Source organism: Camponotus floridanus, unplaced genomic scaffold (assembly GCF_003227725.1).
Source record: "Camponotus floridanus strain SB8 unplaced genomic scaffold, Cflo_v7.5 scaffold241, whole genome shotgun sequence".
Lineage (NCBI taxonomy): Eukaryota > Metazoa > Arthropoda > Insecta > Hymenoptera > Formicidae > Camponotus > Camponotus floridanus.
The window spans coordinates 107,501-119,770 of NW_020229372.1; the positions used below are offsets into that span (position 1 = coordinate 107,501).

At 31.9% G+C, this 12,270-nt stretch overlaps 2 protein-coding genes across 4 annotated transcripts in view; both read left to right on the plus strand.

The window, feature by feature from the left end:
• Window positions 1-2,938, plus strand: part of LOC105248161 (dual specificity protein phosphatase 3) — a 12,711-nt gene extending 9,773 nt beyond the window's left edge. For both annotated transcript variants that reach the window (XM_025409112.1, XM_025409111.1), the window contains 3 exons: window positions 578-765; window positions 2,207-2,430; window positions 2,508-2,938. In XM_025409112.1, the coding sequence (XP_025264897.1) occupies window positions 578-765; window positions 2,207-2,430; window positions 2,508-2,713 (618 nt within the window). In that variant the 3' untranslated portion in view covers window positions 2,714-2,938. The remainder of the gene's footprint in view (window positions 1-577; window positions 766-2,206; window positions 2,431-2,507) is intronic.
• A 1,295-nt stretch (window positions 2,939-4,233) lies between these two features.
• Window positions 4,234-10,959, plus strand: LOC109609769. 2 transcript variants are annotated; one of them, XM_025409117.1, is made up of 8 exons: window positions 4,234-4,250; window positions 5,154-5,439; window positions 5,498-5,669; window positions 6,275-6,392; window positions 6,925-7,278; window positions 8,299-8,568; window positions 8,649-8,896; window positions 9,744-10,959. In XM_025409117.1, exons 3-8 carry the CDS (start codon window positions 5,566-5,568, stop codon window positions 10,474-10,476), a joined length of 1,827 nt encoding a protein of 608 aa, XP_025264902.1. In that variant the 5' UTR covers window positions 4,234-4,250; window positions 5,154-5,439; window positions 5,498-5,565; the 3' UTR covers window positions 10,477-10,959. The 2 variants fall into 2 exon arrangements, with proteins under 2 accessions (XP_025264902.1, XP_025264901.1); XM_025409116.1 differs by having other exon boundaries at window positions 5,154-5,669.
• The last annotated feature ends 1,311 nt before the right edge of the window (window positions 10,960-12,270 follow it).

A 12,270-nucleotide genomic window follows, 5' to 3' on the forward strand; every position in this document is an offset into this window, starting at 1 on the left:
TTGAAGTTTCAATGCGCAGTTGTTGGTTTTTAAAATTTTTATCTTCCTTATTCTGCGCTTTAAAAAACAACGCTTTTTTTTTTAATTTTCTTCATAAAAAAATATTAGTTTCGAAGTCATGTAGCTCAATCAAAAAGAAATCATAGGAAAATTTAAGAAAAAGCATTTTATAGACAAAATGTTATAGTTCATGAAATTTTAGTTGAATTTCTCGAGAAAAGTTTTTTTCATTAAGTTGCGGCGTATTAAAAATACATAATTTTAAGAAACTATTCAGTGTGTTCTTTTTTAAAGCACAGAATAAGGAAGATAAAAAAATTTTTTAAACCACCAACTGCGCGTTAAAGTTGAAACTTCAAGCTTCAAAATGCTTTTTTAATTTTTTGTCTACGATGATTTTTCAGCGGTTTGAAAATAGTTCAATTTTTAGGGTACAAAAAGTGTTTCCTATTTTTTTTTTGAATAGTATTTAATACAATACAAAAAATAAAATTTAAAAATAATAATTTCTTCTATTTGTTTTTTTTTTTATTAATTTATATTTAATATATTTATTTAATATATTCTAAATTTTCAGCTACCATTACCAGGAGGAGAAACTACAGAACGTCAATTAACATTAGCTATTTGGGCGACAGCTGAAAAAAAGTTGGAATTTAAACCATTACCTGGATTTAATCCTAATTTGGATAATTTGCAATATTATCGTGCTCAGCAAGACATTGATTGCGATGAAGTATATCCTGGAATATATATTGGCGATGGGTAAGTATAGAAACAAATATACAGGGTGAGTTTTATTTCCTGTGTCAAATTTTTTATTATACGAGAGATTATCGACTGCATTATAATAAATTGATCAATACACAGATGTCAGTTATTTGGATCGGCCGTATCGATCCATATATAATATGTACAAATTAAAAGGTGAATCAAATTATGTGGTATGGATTTATTATTATTATTATTAGAGCTACGTATACATATTCGATATTTGATTCACTTTTTAATTTGTACATATTATACAGAGTGTCCCAAAAGTCTGGACACAGTCGAATATCTTGTATAGAATGCATTTTAGAACAAAATGATTTAGACAAAAGTTGTAAAGATTAAAAAGATATATTTAACTGTAACATCCATTTGACATTGAGTGACGTCGCCAAGTTTAGGGCAAGGTCAACTTGAATTTTTTAAATGGAACCCCCTATTTTTTATTGCATATTTTTGTAGCTTACCTCGAGAGCTTTCCAAAACATTATAATAAAGTATTTCTTCATTGAATACTTTTCAAGTTACGAGGCTTGAACCCTAACAGCACACATGTCCGAAAGATATCCAAAGGATATCCATAGGATATCCATAGGAGATCGGGATATTCTATGGATGTCCTTTGGACATCTTTTGGACATGTGTGCTGTTAGGGAAGTAATTTTTTAATTTTACATAAACCATAAAATATCTAGTAAAAAATTCATTTTTGGATTATTTTATTTTAATACTTTTATGTACAAAATAATGAGAGGAATCAATTGGTGTAAAGAAAACATACAGTTGTTTCGAAGAAAAAATATGGAATTGTTAATTGTAAATTACATATTTTTTCTTCGAAACAACTGTATGTTTTCTTTACACCAATTGATTCCTCTCATTATTTTGTACATAAAAGTATTAAGGTAAAATAATCCAAAAATGAATTTTTTACTAGATATTTTATGGTTTATGTAAAATTAAAAAATTACTTCAAGCCTCGTAACTTGAAAAGTATTCAATGAAGAAATACTTTATTATAGTGTTTTGGAAAGCTCTCGAGGTAAGCTACAAAAATATGGAATAAAAAATAGAGGGTTCCATTTAAAAAATTCAAGTTGACCTTGCCCTAAGCTTGGCGACGTCGCTCAATGTCAAATGGATGTTACAGTATATCTTTTTAATCCTTACAACTTTTGTCTAAAGCGTTTTGTTCTAAAATGCATTCTATGTGATATTCGACTGTGTCCAGACTTTTGGGATACTCTGTATATGAATCGATACAGTCGGTCCAAATAACTGACATCTGTGTATCGATCAATTTATTATAATTACAGTCGATAATCTCGTATGATAAAAAGTTTGACACAGGAAATAAAACTCATCCTGTATATGCATAGTATAAAGTAATATATATATATATTTTTTTAAACTTTTTAATAATTTTCTTATTTAGAATTACAGCAAAAAACAAAAAGTATCTTAAAATGTTAGGTATAACACATTTATTGAATGCAGCGGAAGGAAGGAGATATGGATTTGTAAATACAGATAATAATTATTACGCTGATACAACGATAAAATATCTTGGCTTACAAGTTACAGATTTACCTTCCGTAGATATTAGTAAATACTTTTATATAGCAGCTAATTTTATTGATGAAGCAGTATCTACTGGAGGTAACTTAATTATAATTACATATTTTCTTAATGCGTGTCATAAATTCACATAAATACAAATTCTGTTATTTTTTTAGGTAAAGCTTTCGTAAATTGCATGCAGGGTGTATCTCGTAGTGCTACGTGTGTTCTCGCATATTTAATGATAAAGAAGAATATGTTAGCAACTGATGCTATACATTTAGTTCGCACAAATCGAGATATTCATCCAAATAATGGTTTTCTTCGGCAATTAGCAGAGTTGGATAATCGATTGCGTAGACAACGCTTACGTTTATATTGAATGTGTAAAATTTTGATGTTACAAAAAATAACATTATTATTGTTATTATTATTATTATATATATTTCATGAGATATTTAAATAAAGATGAATGTATAGCAAGCATACATATACAAAGCATAGAGTATAAGAGAATGTAGAGTAGCGAATTATAAATTTATAAATTTTATTTTACGGTTAAAATACAGAACTGTATTAAACAACAATTAAAAATTGAGTAAGAATAACAAAGCGCAAAAGAAAAAAGAAAAAAGTTCTTGTCCTTTCTCTTTTAATTATTAGTATCTCACACAGCACACCAAAAGTATTACTAAAACTGGACGTTTTTTTGTCACAGATATCTTTTACTGACATCGTTAAGTCGACGGAAAGATGGCTAAAAGTCGTCTCATTCCACATAGCATCTATATGTCCAAGAGACATTCACAGGACATCCTGAAGATGTCCAATCGCCTAAGAATGTTTTCTTCTGGATGTCTTTTGAATATGCATGCTATGTGAGATGACTCGAATTCAGTGACTTTGTCTTGTCCATATAATGACTAAAAAGATGACTTGATTCATTCTATATAGATTATCGACACTCGATAGTAGGAATATTTCACACACGCAATAAATGAGCCATTTTTCCCATTTATCAGCCTAATTTCTAATAATCTTTTTAATATTTTGAATCCCAACAAGGAATCCAGATTATTAAATAAATTCAATTTGTCAGAAATTAAACTGATAAACAGTAATGTCAGGAAAAGGATGCGGCTCACACGCATATCATCATTCTGCGTAGCACACATGGACGTAAGAAATACTGGACAGAGCATAAAGTACTCTTAGGCCCAGTTCCACAACTCGAGTTAATCGGAGTTTAATACGTTAAACTGGGTCCTGATTGGTCCATTCACTACTTAAACTCGGATTAACTGGATTGTGGAACCCAAGGTCTGTAAATGAACGGCGGGAGGGGAAGGAAGGTCTTCGCATTCATATTTACACATTTGGCCCCAACATGGCGGTCGCTATCTTCCATATGTTAACCTAAGTTTTCAGAGCTGTCAATGTATCAATATATAAAAGAGGTTAAGGGTAGACAAAAGTGCTTTTAATTTTTGATATTTTTTTACAGTTTTGTATTATGTTTTAGAATCAAACAGTCGTATTACAAAATTATTTACTCAGATTCAATAATACCTCACATAACCTCGAATCTCCTTTTGGATGTTTAGCACACTGTTTAATCCAAATTTGTTTACGTTTTTCATCAGCAGGAAATCTAAAAAGACGAAATCCTTGTTCTGCACGATTGCGACAATTTTTCGCACAACAGCCTGGCATTATTACATGTATTTTTTAATACTATATATATCAATTCCACCTTCCACTTTTACTATTACTCACTCACTCTTCTCGTACAACACACACTCACACATACTTCGTGGCCCCAAAATGGCGCTCATGCGAAGACCTTCCTTCCCCTCCAGCCGTTCATTTACAGACCTTGGTAGAACCGGGCCTTAGACGAGGGGAGTGAAATCTGAGGGGTAAGGGGTTTATTGTCGCGGGCATCTTAGATACATCAGATTTAGCATCTATTTTCACGTCGCACGGACATAAATCGAATAAAATATGAGAGATTCCGTGAAATCATCTATCATCTGAAATCGCTGTGTTATTCCGAATCATTTTTGAATATTAAGAAATTCAAAAATATCACACTCCGTGAAATTAATATCCGTCGCCATCTTACATGCCTCATATTCCGTTGCAGTCACTGAAATATATACATACTGGAAGAGGCACTGAGCTGCAGAAAGCGTGCCGAGAGAGAGGGAAGATTTAGGGGCTACCTGTCTTTGTTGTACAGTCAGATCCAAGAGTGTTTGTATCATAAGGAAGGTTAGGAAGGACGTCACTGTAACGGTTCGAGAACCGAGAACTATATAGAGATATATTAACTTATTGAAACACAAAATCTATTTCAAACATCAAGAATTTGACATTAATGTCTTTTTTCGAATTGATTAAAATAAAATGTTTCAGAACATGCCACATTGCCACCGTTACCTCAATAAGCCAAGCAAAAAACTAAACTTTCGATTTCGCCTGTACATCATGTGACTTGTTTCGTTCTGCGCAGACGCAGCGCCGGAAAAAACGAGATAGCAATCCCCAAACATCTATCTATCGCAGGCACGCTTTCCGTCTACGGCAAACAAAGCCAGTGCCTCTTCCAGTATAGATATATTTCAGTGGTTGCAGTAAACATTTCTTTCCCCTCACCCTTTGAGCTTCACCCCCGCAGCAATACACTCTGTCCAGTATTTCTTACGTCCATGGGATAGGCCCTAATAGTTTAGCGACAAAAGTCGTCACGTGATCATTTTTGTCGCTCAAATGATCAGTTTCAGCGGCACGTGAAAATGCATCTTAATATATATATGCAGATCGTCAACACCAGATGGCGCGGCAACGGCACTGAAGCGGGTGAAGCATCGGCACGTGTCGTGCATAGCGTGACAGTGAGGTGGATAATAATATAACAATAATTTGTCAACAAATGGGTGTTCAATGTGCGACGATCGGTGAGATTCAAAGGAGGCCTTGCCGATTGTAATTTGGCGTCCATATTTCATTTGCACGTACAAATACAGGGGATGGAGATTGTCTTTCAGGTTATGGTGTATTCACTCTTCGTACGCTTGGCGGGAGATGCAGCGTACAGTTAATACAGTAATAAAATATATATATCTATATATATATATATATATATGTATCAGGATCTCTATAGATTTTTAGAGAAACATCGTCGTCGCGCATTTGTATTTTTTAACTTTAGTACTCTTATCAACGAACGCGATGACGGGATCTGATCCTAGTCTCTTGACATTCGATCGCGTATCCATGCTTGCTCCGATGCTTTTAATTCTCGTTACGTGTCTCACAGTCTTCCACAGGTTAAAGTGAGTTGTCAAGATATACATATTTATATACAGAGTGTTCTTAAAAATGATATTTTGCTAAATAAGTATAAAAAACACGTAAGACATATTAAAAAGAAAAAAAAAATATATATATATTTAAACAAAATATATATTTTATGCATTTAATTAAATTATTAATTTTTACCTAATTTAATTAATATTAAGTTATTTCTGACATGACCATCACAATATCTTTATAAATCTCAAAGCGATCACTGTTTTACAGAACACATGTTCAAGCATTGCAGATGTTATCTTTTGGATCAATTTAGTATATGATTTTCTTAAGCTGTAATTTTAATTTAAATCAGCTTTTAATTTTTCTACAGATTCTATTTCAGATTTAATAATATCAGACAAAAAAACTAATTAGTGTACATATTATAATTTTTCATAGTATGAAGCAATGAATTTTTTTATAAATATATGAATTTATATAACAACGGATATATTATTATGCCAATATGACAACTTTTAAAAATATCTCTTATTTCATTGAAATAAGTAGTCACTCTAGGAACACCCTGTATATAATTGTACTTTCTGAAGTATATTCTCTAATATTTCAATTATATATTTTGCAGAGTGAGATGGCCTGTAAATGTAAACTGCTGGTTCTGCAACAATAACTCAAAAATTTGGAAGGAGGATTTAAATTGGTGGTTGTGCTCTTGGTGCGAACAATACAATGGCTTCTCCAAGGTAAAAAATAATTGAAGAAACTTGTACTTTCAATACATCTTAATCTTATTTTTATATTTATAATAAAAAATTTCTTTAGAACAGTGTTTTTCAAATTGAGAATCGCAAAACCCATAGTGAAAGTCATGATGATATATTAAGGGAGTCTCAAAATAAAAATAACATGTATAAAAGGAAAAAAGATTTCCTGAAAAAAATTACACATTTAAAAACACATTTATTAGACACATTTAAGAATACTATAATTTATTAAAAAATTAAAACACATTTAAGAATTTATTGACAAACTACAGTGTCCAAAGTCAAATTTTTTAAATGAAAACAATTTGAACTACTCGCTCATATACATTTTTCTTATTATTGATATTGAGTTTTTGCAGGAATGTCGCGAAATATTATTTTCGTGTTTTGAATTTTATTATTTTTTTATTTTGGGATCATTTTTTTGGAGTCATATTTTTTGTCATGGAGGGCTAACATATTAAAAAACGATTACTTTAGAATAGTGCTATATGAATAGTACTTATTTCAGAATGGTGATTACATGTATAATATCCCAGAACAATATGCAACATCAAATATGTCTACAAGATACTGCAGACTAATCAAACAAAGCAATTCGCGCAACATCTCCATGAATCACCTCTGTGAAGATTGCAACAAGCAGGAAAATCTAAAATTGTTAGAATTATCCAACTTTGAACCAAAAAGTGAGAGACATTACAATGCTGAGTTGACAAAGTTCAAGAAATATCTAGAGAAGAGATATCCGCTGTGCAACAATTGCAAATTGACAGTACAGACTGTATTGAATAAACAAGCATTATGGTTAACTTGTTATAAAATGTTATTCTTCAGACAGAAACCGATTAAAATGCTTATCGGTGTAAGTATACATTTTTAAAGTGGTATACAGGGTGTCCCAAAAGTCCCGGACCGGTCGAATATTTCATAAACTATGCATTTTAGAAAGCAATGTTTCAGACAAAAGTTGTATGGCTTGAAGGGGACCATCAGATAGTGGCAATGATTTGACATGGGAGAGTCATTTGAAAGTCACGTGAAGATCACCGTCAATTTCTTAAATGGAACTCCCTATTTTTTATTATATATTCGTGTAGCTTATCTCGAGAACTTTCCAAAACACTATAATAAAGTATTTCTTCATTGAGTACTTTTCGAGTTATGAGGCTGAAATGAGGATGAAATCATTTCTTAATTTTGCATAAACCATAAAATATCTAGTAAAATATTCATTTTTCGATTATCTTACCTTAATAATTTTATGTACAAAATAATGAGAGGAATCAATTGGTGTAAAGAAAACACAGTTGTTTTAAAAAAAATATGTAATTGTTAATTGCAAATTACATATTTTTTTCTTAAAAACCACTATGTTTGTTCTTTACACCAATTGATTCCTCTCAAGATTTTGTACATAAAATTATTAAGATAAGATAATCGAAAAATAAATATTTTACAAGATATTTTACGGTTTATGTTTAGGTTATTAAGAAATGGTTTCAAGCCTCATAACTCGAAAAGTACTCAATGAAGAAATATTTAATTATAGTGTTTTGGAAAGCTCTCGAGATAAGCTACACGAGTATGTAATAAAATAGGGAGTTCCATTTAAGAAATTGATGGTTATTGATTGATCTTTACGTGACTTTCAAATGATTCTCCCATGTCAAATCATTGCTACTATCTGGCCCCCTTCAAGCCATACAACTTTTGTCTGAAACGTTTCTTTCTAAAGTGCATAGTTTATGAAATATTCGACCGGTCCGGGACTTTTGGGACACCCTGTATATTGTATGAGACAAAATGTTATACACAATTAGATAGATACTGCTGTAAACATGCACAATTATTGCAACGAATAATCATGTCAGTTTTCTTGCAGAATACGGACAAAAGAATACGGAGAAAATTGGAAATATTTTCCCGAGTTATGTCGACAATCCTGATTCCAATTATTGTATACAATCATGACTCTATTTGGTTACCGATTGGCGGTTTATTTTTTTACTTGTGCGCTTGTTGGGCAAATTCAAAGAGGAAGAGACTCGACATATTATTGATATTTTTATGGTTTTGTATTATTAGTTTTGTTTACATCAAGAATTCAACTTTTCAAAATGTCTGGCTTATGATGGACATTGTGCATTGCATGGTGAGTTAAATGCAATAAAATATCTAGCATTTATGAAATATATTTTTACATGAACATTTAGTTTATTCTTTTTTTTTCAGATACAAGTATGCGCGTTTATTACAGGTTTCTTGAGTATAAAACTTATTTCAAATAAAAATACATTAATAGGCTCAGTGGCATTCAAAAAGCTCAAACTGCATCCACGAAATGTTGCACCTCAATTCACGTTACAGAACCACAGTGAAAGCAAAAATAACACTTCTAATGAAATAATCAATGGTGTTGAATCGTCAGTCTATGTAACAGGCGAAGTATCTTCTACTGAAATCAAATCGCATTCAGCAATGCAAGTATTCTATATTGATTTTATTTTTAAACGAAATACTTCTATTTCATTTATTTTATATACAGAGTGTCCCAAAAGTATCCCAAAAAGAAACGACGATATATCTCAAAAATAAAAGCGATTGTAGAGAAAAATGTAGTGATGTAACGAATTTCCGCGATCCTATGCAGTAAAAAATTTTGTGTTAAATTTAACATATTTCACATGTCCCAATTTATCCACTTTAATTTTAATGTTAATTTAACAGAAGGCAAGTATGTAAATAAATAACACAAGTAATATGTTTAAAAATTAACACAAAAGTAACACTTAAATTTTATCTGGAAATAAAGTTTATGTTAAATTAACATATTTATAATGTTAAATTTAATTAGAAGAAAATATTATTCTTACATTTAAAAATGTTATTCTTACATTTTTATGATAAATAACAGAAGAGATATGTCGATTTAACATATGGAAACTGTTATAGAGAGAAAAATAGCACAACTTATCTGTTCATTTTAACATATAACTTATTTCATCAAAAATTCGTGCATTTACATATTAATTGTGTTATTTTAACTTTTAGAAACGGTGAATATTAACGCAGAAATGTCAAAATAATAATAACGCAACGATAATATGTTACATTAACATAAGAGTATGTTAAAAATGTAACACAAAAATTTTTACACGAGAAAATTTTAACAGAAATACAAAATGTTTTTTTACCGTGTAGATCTATTTACAAAAACTAATCTTAGAGTATTCCTAACAATTTCTGAAAGTGAGTGTGTATGTGTAATTTAATTATTTTATATTTAATCTTCACATTATTATTACATGTATTTTTATCTATCTTCAGATTGAGACAAAAGCTGTCTACCGTTGCAGACAATAACAACGATAATCATCTAAACTCTCAGAATAATAACAGGCTGCTAGATGGCTGTTGCTTGAATCACAGCCTGAGCACCCTCTTCCTAAGCGAAGACACATCAAGATATGGCAAGAATCCTGCGAAAGCAGCACCAGCAATCTTCGAGCGAAAAATATACAGCACGACGAGCTCCGAGAATCTGTTCAAGAAGTTCGGATCCGGGAATAGAAGATATATCTTGTCGCCGCCGAAACTCAGGTCGGTGACGCAAACTTCGTGGGTGGCCGGGGGTTACTGGCAAGAGGGTCACATGATGACCGCAACCCCGCCGACGCTTTCACGATCGTCCAGTCAGAGCTCCGGCTTCGGGTCGGCCGGTTCCTCCAACTTTGCCCCTTCCCGCGAGCCATCCGTGCACGAGTTCGATCGTTGCTCTATCGTGTCGGATGCCACCCGATGGTCGTATCATGCATCACATGCGAATCATTCACCACGAATCGAAGAACAGGAGAATTATGTTCGCGAGGCGAATGTTGGCAGCCCGAAGGATTTAACGCCAGCATTTCCAGATCATCGCACTAGGACGACGACGACGACGGCGACGACGACGACGACGACGACGACGACGATCGTTGCTAGCTCCGGCTGGCTCTCCGCGTTACTTTGCGGCTCGCTGATTTTGAACATGATAGTGCTGTGCGCTACATTATTACGTTAACGTGTTGCCGCATTGTGCCGAGTTGTTGTGTGTTCATCGTAATCTTATGATTGCTATATAGCTATTAATGTGATCGCTAACGCTGATTTAATCCTCGAGTGCTTGGTGGATTCGACTTGAGAGATATCTTCTTCTCATTCCTCTCTTCTTGCCCGTCACGATTTTTCTCACCTCGCATATAGTTTTACACACCAAATAAAATTTCATAAATTCCAAGATTCAATTTCGGGTCTGATAGATGACATACAGGGTTCCACAAAAGTGTAGAAACCCCTTAATATTTCGAAAAATACGCATTTAAAAAAAAAAATGTTTCGTAAAAAAGTTATAGGGTTTTATATGGCGCATTACACAGCGACATTATTATGACCTCTAATAGTGTTCTCAAGGTTATGTGGAGATCAGCTTCAATTTTTTAAATGGAACCCTATATTTTTTATTACATTATCTTGCAACTTATCTTGAGAGCTTTTCAAAACACTATAATAAATTATTTTTCCATGAAATACTTTTCGAGTTATGAAGCTTGAAATCATTTCTTAATTTTACATAAACCATAAAATATCTTATAAAATATTCATTTTTCGATTATCTTACCTTAATACTTTTATGTACAAAATAATGAGAGAAATTCGAATAAGTATTGTATAACTTAGGCAATGAGAGAAATCAATTGGTGTATAGAAAACACATAGTTGTTTCGAAGAAAAAATATGTAATTTGCAATTAACAATTCCATATTTTTTTTTTAAATAACTTGCGTTTCCATTACACCAATTGATTCCACCCATTATTTTGTACATAAAGTATTCAGGTAAGATAATCAAAAAATGAATATTTTAAAGGTTGTTTTATGGTTTATGTAAAATTAAGAAATGATTTCAAGCCTCATAATTCGAAAAGTACTTGATGAAAAAATGTTTATTTATAGTGTTTTGGAAAGCTCTCGAAATAAGCTACAAAAATATGCAAAAATATATAGGGGGTTCCATTTAAGAAATTCAAAATGACCTTCACGTAACCTTGACAACGCTATTCGAGGTCATAATAATGTTGCTGTGTAATGCGCCACATAAAGCCCTATAACTTTTGTATGAAACATTTTTTTTTTAAATGCGTATTTTTCGAAATATTAAGGGGTTTCCACACTTTGGATAAACCCTGTATAATCTTCCCATCACTTTGAGAATACTTTGAGGTGAAACAATTGTACTACTGCTAATTAGAGAAGGACGAGCGCAATTTTGTGCGCGTTAAATATTGTTACACTGACAATGTTACACACTGCCAATGTACTTGTTACGGATACTTGCTCCAACATATCTGCCTATCTTCACTCGGTCTTACAAATACACGTGTAAATACATCCGAGAGTGTTCTAAAGTTGAAATACGCGGGAGATGATATTTGCTCATCTCATTCTTTTCAAAATATATAGTTTTTATTCTTTCTTATTCCAAAAGAAATATATTAGTATATATTTTGAAATATATTGGGTCTCATCTATATTAATATATTTTAAATAAAACACTTTATATATGCGTAACGTAATGTTTTTTTCTCTCATAAATAAAGTTGTAAGAAATTAGTTAAGGAAAAAATGCGATGTGCAAATATTTTTTTTACGCGCTGTAATTATTACTCCAGTGAGAATGTACGTATATTAATCTTTAAAGGTAATGAAATAAGGATATTCGTTTAAGCGTTAAAGTTTTCCTGTTTTCTATACATACTTGTTATTTATCGATGAAATCGATCGTACACGCACTGCCGAAAATAAGAACCTCGTATATA

Coding starts and splice junctions, on each gene's coding strand:
- LOC109609769 (XM_025409116.1), top strand. CDS start 5,566: ATGACGGGATCTGATCCTAGTCTCTTGACATTCGATCGCGTATCCATG. Junction 5,670..6,274: donor ACAGTCTTCCACAGGTTAAA/GTGAGTTGTCAA, acceptor TATATTTTGCAG/AGTGAGATGGCCTGTAAATG. Junction 8,569..8,648: donor TGGACATTGTGCATTGCATG/GTGAGTTAAATG, acceptor TTTTTTTTTCAG/ATACAAGTATGCGCGTTTAT.